This window comes from Oryzias latipes, chromosome 18 (assembly GCF_002234675.1).
Source record: "Oryzias latipes chromosome 18, ASM223467v1".
Taxonomy (NCBI): Eukaryota; Metazoa; Chordata; class Actinopteri; order Beloniformes; family Adrianichthyidae; genus Oryzias; species Oryzias latipes.
This window is the reverse complement of record NC_019876.2, coordinates 17,992,640-17,998,774: the sequence shown is the minus strand read 5'-3', so window position 1 is coordinate 17,998,774 and position 6,135 is coordinate 17,992,640. Positions and strand designations below refer to the sequence as shown.

The 6,135-nt window shown below is 53.9% G+C and overlaps 1 protein-coding gene and 1 pseudogene across 1 annotated transcript; one reads left to right on the top strand and one right to left on the bottom strand.

Moving 5' to 3' along the window:
- Positions 1-216: 216 nt before the first annotated feature.
- LOC111946329 lies at positions 217-1,790 on the bottom strand (annotated as a pseudogene).
- Positions 1,791-2,553: 763 nt separating this feature from the next.
- Positions 2,554-5,671, top strand: LOC110014895. The gene is made up of 3 exons (XM_020702164.2): positions 2,554-3,800; positions 3,885-4,759; positions 4,875-5,671. The coding sequence occupies exons 1-3, from the start codon at positions 3,049-3,051 to the stop codon at positions 5,669-5,671; spliced, it is 2,424 nt and encodes an 807-aa protein (XP_020557823.2). The 5' UTR covers positions 2,554-3,048.
- Positions 5,672-6,135: the final 464 nt, after the last annotated feature.

Genomic DNA, 6,135 nt, shown 5'->3' with positions numbered 1-6,135 from the left:
CACTGTTTCTTTTTTTTTTCTTTTCATTTTCGAGTAGGGAAGCATGAGGGTTCTTCGGACCGTTTCGTTTCTCACCCCACTCTGCTGGTGCTGCGGTGAGCGGGAGGACCGGGTCATTAAAGTAACCTTGCAGCGGAACGCTCTGGCTGCCATTTCCGTCCGCTTTGACGAAATGGACCATGCGTGGCCGGGCTGCTATTACTCGTCTCAATGTGTACCGTATCTTGTACAAGACAGTAACTTTACGTAACATGTTCACTAACTAACTATATTCTCATAGCTGTGTCAAGTATTCGAGAACATGTAACCTTTGTATACGGTAATCACTTTGTATAACCTGTGTATATGCTGAACGTTATATGATTAAAAATTATACACACCAATGTATTTTTCTTTTGCATTTCAATCTTTAAAAAAAACGAGATTGTCGTGTGATGTATCCACTAATTAGAAAACTGTCTCTTCAAATAGTCATGTTGTCACAAAACACATGAGCAAAAATGAAAGCAAATATGCAATGTTGAGGTTCCTGCTTAACTTTTATTTGAACAAGGCAAGAAAACTGTACAGTAGTCATCAGGGAACGAGCTCTACCGAATTATCATGGCACTGCCATCTATACAACACGAGCCATCTTGTCAAACATCCTACATCCTACTCCGTTTTTGGGAGCTCTCCTTGACCCGGACAATGCGCTCCGCTCTGCGAGACATCTGAACGGCAACGAGCCGCAGAACGTCTTGTCTCTGCGGCGATACTCCGCTGACGACTGGGAAGTCGGTCGAAGGACGGCAATCTCCTCCAGATTGATTCGAAGCCCTCGGAGCAGAGCGTCGCGGGACGAAGCTGCGTTTCGTTCACTTCGACATCGTGGGCTCGGGCCGCCAGAGCCGAGCCGGGCTCCGATCGCTGGAGATCCCCTCGCGTGGGTGTCGGGGCTCCGGCCGAGGCGTCGCCCTCGTGCACCTCCGAGCCTCGCTTCAGCATCCAAGTGTGGGCCAGTATGTCTTTCAGCGTCGGTCTCTCTTCGGGCGTGCTGCTCAAACACCATTTTATCAGGGCCACGCAGTCCTATGTCCCCGTGCACCATGTCGTACAAAAGAATCCTCAACGACCAAACCTCAGACGGAAGAGCTTTGTAGCATCCTCGGGTGAGTCGTTCGGGGGGCGCGTACGTCGCAGTCCCGTCGAAGGTGTCGTACTCTTTGTCGGGTTTGAGAAAAACGGCAGAGCCAAAGTCGATGAGTAGCAGCTTGCGCGTAGACAGGTCCAGCAGCAGGTTTTCGTCTTTTACGTCCATGTGCACGACACCGCGGCTGTGACAGTGGAGCAGGGCCTGGATGACCTGACCTAAAAATTCTCTGGCAGTGTCCTCACGCAGAAGCTTACAGGTTGTGATGTAGTCGAACAGATCTTGCGTGTTTTCTGGCTTTTCCGTGATTATCACCCAAGCTCCCCGGGTCTTGTAAAAGTCCAGCATGCGGATGATCCCCGGAAACGGAGGGTCTTTGGAGACCATTTCCAAGGCGACCGCTTCGAGCGGCTTACTGGTCCCGTCAACTTCACAGCATCTCGTACGCAAGAGCGGGACAAACTTCAGGGCCACGGAAATCCCGTCGCACCGCCTCTTTCACAGAAACACTTTGCCGAAGCCCCCTTGCCCAGGCAATGGCTGGACATCCAGTACTTTTCCAGGATGGCGTCCATGGCAGAAGGATCGATTTTTCTTTTTACTTCTCTCGAACCTTCACTGTCGAGCTCTTTATGGAGCAACTTCCCTCGAGTGTTTGTTAAACCTGTGTAAGGTTACTTTGACCTCTCTTGGTTTGCACGGAACAAGTCTTGAAGGGGCCTGTGATCCGAATCTTCTGGTCTAGTTTCCGTTTCCGGCTTCCGGTTTCTGGTCCACCGCACTCCCGTCAGACTTCTGCGAGGCAGAGTCAGACAGAGAGGGAGAAGGAAGGCACTGGAAGAGAAAGAGGAAGAGATAGAAGGTGGGCTTTCTTTATGAAGGAGGAGGAGGAGGCTGACTGGGAGAAGGAAAGGGGACAGCGAGGTCCAACCACAGAGGCCAAGACTCAGTGCAGCGCGGAAGATTTCTCCCAACGGGCCGTCCTCTGCGTACGACAACTTCCAAATGCGAAAGGACTTTCCACTTTGCTGAATCTCACGAGGCTTCATGCTGCTGAACCTGGATCGCAGAGCTTAGAGCTCAGGACCAGAGAGAGAGATTTTTTTTTTTTTCACGTAAGCGAGTTCATGTGTTAAATCCTAATTGTTCAACGGGTTAGCATTTTTTTTTTCTTCTTTTTCGAAACAGTTGCGCTTTTCGAGCACAGCTTACCGTACCTGGAATCGACAAGAGTCTAAAGCTGCCTTTGTTGGGGTGAACAAGCGTCACTGCTCCAGAGCTCTGCGTGCACAAACAGTTGTGCTGATCAGAATTAATTTTATGCACACCAACACCTCTACTCCCTTCCCCCCCCTTCATACAACATGGGCTTCCATTGTTCCTCCCAAGCCTCCACCTTTTTGTTTTACTCCTTTCACCCTTTTCCTTTTGCTCCCAAACATTCTTTACCCTCTCCTAAGCCTACCAGTGTTCTTTTCTTAGCCCAGAACTTTTTGTGTTCCGAATTTCTGTGTTGCTCCGATGAACAGCGGATCGATGCCACGGAGGACGCTTGGCCTGCGAGATGCCGGTCTGACTATTTGAGCTTCGCTGGAAAGCCAAGGAGGCAGGACAGTGACCAAGAGTCGAAGTCAGACTCCGCGAGCGTCGGTCGCACTCTTTGAACTGGACTCGGCCGTTTTTGAAGCCTGGTCGGATTACGCTGTTCGTGTCGGTCAGACGCTGCAAACATCGGTCTGACTCGTCCGACCCAGAGAGTCGAGGAGGGGCTACATAAGTGCTGCCAAGTTTGCTCACAGAGGACTGACCTCAGACACCAGCGTTCGTTCGTACAGAAACACTAGAGAGATTCGACCCCTCTCTGTTCTAACGAATCCCGCAGAGCGACGATTTTGGTTGGAAGCGAGAACGAAAAGATGCAGAGGCAGGCCCACCCCGAACAAAGAAAGATCTGCGGGGGGCAACGCAGATACACCACGCCTTCTCCCCTGCGCAACCTGCAGCAAAGGAGAAGGCACGCAACGGAGAAGAGATGGAGAGATGGAAAGCGCTTCGACCGGACGCCCGAGTGGGCAGAGGGCAAGACCTCCCGCCGCGACCAGAGGGACAGAATTTGTGATCGTTCCCGAGGAAGCAGACGCGAGCCCGCCCTGGGACGCGACCGTCTCGACCGCGAGCCTCCCCTTTACCCGACAGATAAGTGGCAGGTTGGGAGGGAGCTCGACCCTGAGCACGCGCATCGTCGAAGAAAGGCAAACCCTGCCGGCGGTTGCATGCGAAACGGAGGCGGCAGATATCACCGGAGTGAGAGGATTAAGCGCAAGCGGGACCCGAATCTCAGCCCTCGCAGGACTAAATCCGTGGTTCGGCCCTTGAAAAGGAGGACCGAGCCAGAGGCGCCCGGCGGTAAAGAACTATCCCACTTTGGCGCGAATGTCGCTGAGGCTCGCGTCTGCCTCGTAACCCGGGGGAAAGCGTGCCGCATCAAGCCAACTCTGCCGCCTCTGCCTAGCCCGGTGGACGCGGCGGGGCAAGGCCGAGGCGCAGATAGCGAACACTCGCTACGCCCGGGGCAGATCGGAGTCCCAGCGTCCGAGAAAGGCGTCGAGGTCGCAACGCGAATGGACGAAGAGCTGCACACTGCCATCTGGAGCATCAGCGGCCAACCGTAGGTATCCCGTCAATCCTGGGACGCCTGGTTTGAAGGTGATATTGACAAGTTGTCTTTTGTTTTACTGTGGGTACGTTACAGGAACCCCTCCGGGTGTTATTTGCCCTCAGCTGAAGACGAGGAGTACAACGCGTGCATGTGGGCGCTGGAGGAAGAAGACGGCGCTGCTCTGTGCGAGAGCGGCCTCGCGAAAGCGTACGACGACATCAACTTGATCACGTACCCCGATTGCATCGAGCCGTGTGCGTCGCTGCCCCCAAACGGTTATCAGGTTCCTCCTTGGGTCGCTACGTCTCGCACAGAGCCGCTCGAGTTTCACAGTTCTCTACGCCCGCCACCCGAGACGGGCAACGACGATCTCGACAATGGAGGTGCCGGACGCCAGAGATCGCAGCCTGACGCAGAGCCGCACAAAGACGAGCCTGGCACCACGCTGTGGAACGAGTCTTTGGGGGTCTGGGGAGAGCGAGCCAGCCTCTTTGCAGAGTCCAACCGAAGGAAGCCCGGGACGCCCGCAGAGGAGGAACTTGCGCACAGAAGCGCAGAGGGCAGTGCGGGGCCGCGCCTTTGGGACGGCATCCCCGGCATCTCCCTGTCCAAGCTCGAAGATCTCATCACTTGCCCGTCCTGCAGACGGATTTTCAACCGTGCGCCGGTGTGCCACAAGTACTTCCTTGGACTCAATCGGCCCGTGCAGTGCCTCTGCGGATGCGTCCTCTGCACGCTGTGCTTCAGGGCGCAGGGAGGGTGCAGAGAGCACAGGGTCGCCTCCGAGCACGAAACCGTGAATGCCACGGCGAACGCGCTTGCCGACCTGCCGGAGATGGAGGGCGTAGGAGTCTGGGATCTCGAACGAGAGGGCCGCGACCGCTTTGTGCAGCAGAGGAGTGAAACCGAAAAATGCATGGAAAGAATGTTGGCCGAAGGGCCGCCCAGTCACGAGGAACTTAAGCGAGGTTAGTCGCACTCCCTCTCACGCCTCAAGCTTGCCTGGTTTCGGGAGTATGACTTGTCTCTCTCTCTATCTATCTCTCTCTTGTTTTTTTTTTCTCTCGTTCTTTCCCCGCGCAGCGTTCCAGGCTCTGATACGGAACCCGGCAAACGACATGTCTTTCGCCTACTGGGAAGACCAGGTGTTGCCTGAGACCGACGCGTACAGATACGTTTGCATGCCTCACGTCCCGGGGTTTTGGGACCACGTGCTGGTGGGGAAATGGTGCCCCGCGAGCACCCAGAAGGCCGTCGGGCCCGACGTGCTTCTGCCGCGGCTGTTCGACGTGGACATGGGCGGGTATTCCTTTCACTGGTGCTGTTTCGTGTTCGAGAAACAGATCGTCTTGGCCGCTTGGTGCCGCCACACCACGACAAAGAACGACGGAGTCGGCTGTTCGGATTGGTTCGATGGGACCAAACTGGTGATCCCCTTGAACGACAGTCGTGTGAGGGAGATGGTGTCCGGCACCGCATTCAAGAGGATGATGTTCCACCTGCGCACGTGGTTCGCCGTGCAGTACCGCTCGAGGGAAGGGGGCGAGGGCGTCGAAAGGGACATCCACATGGTCTTGGACTGCAAGCCGCTCGACGGACCCACCATCGTCCACGTTATCGCTGGGCTCGCAGCCCGAAGCGGGATGGAGAAAACTGAGCCCGACGGCTCACACCTCAGGAAGCGAAGCGTCGGCTTGCATCCGGATGAGGTGCTGGTCAAAGACGCGGCCGCGGCCGCGCTGTTTGACTACATGCCGGTGTTTCGCTGCGAACCCCAGACCCTTTACATGAACGTGTCGGAGGAGTTCAGCAACTACCACCGTTACTTGGAGAATGAAAACACGGACACCCCGCCCATTTGCACCTTTTACGGAAAGTAAAAAAATGACTACACCTGAACATTTGTGAGCCTGGTCTTACATTATTTTATCATCGCTCATCAGTGCTTGTGTTTGTGTGTGTGTGTGTGTGTGTGTGTGTGTTCTTTCTTTCATCAGAAAGGCTGCATACGAAATGCGATAGAAATGTTTCCCCGCTTACTTCGCAGTTATTCGAAAGTCTTGTTTCGACGGACGCATTGTAGTCGCAGAAACGACGAATGCTTGCTCAATTGTCTTTCTACCTCATGCTTGTTGTTGTTTTTTTTTTTTTTAGCCTACATCTAAAGAAAGTGTACCCTCTTGAAATGTTTGATGTGTTTTCCTTTTATATTTTGAATAAAATCATTTTGAACAAAGTACGCTTCTTGTGTTCTCACACGAAGACGGTTAACCGCTGTCGCATTTGAAAACAAAACAAGACAATTTAAAAAAAAAAGACACAGACGTTACACGAAGGCCGAAAA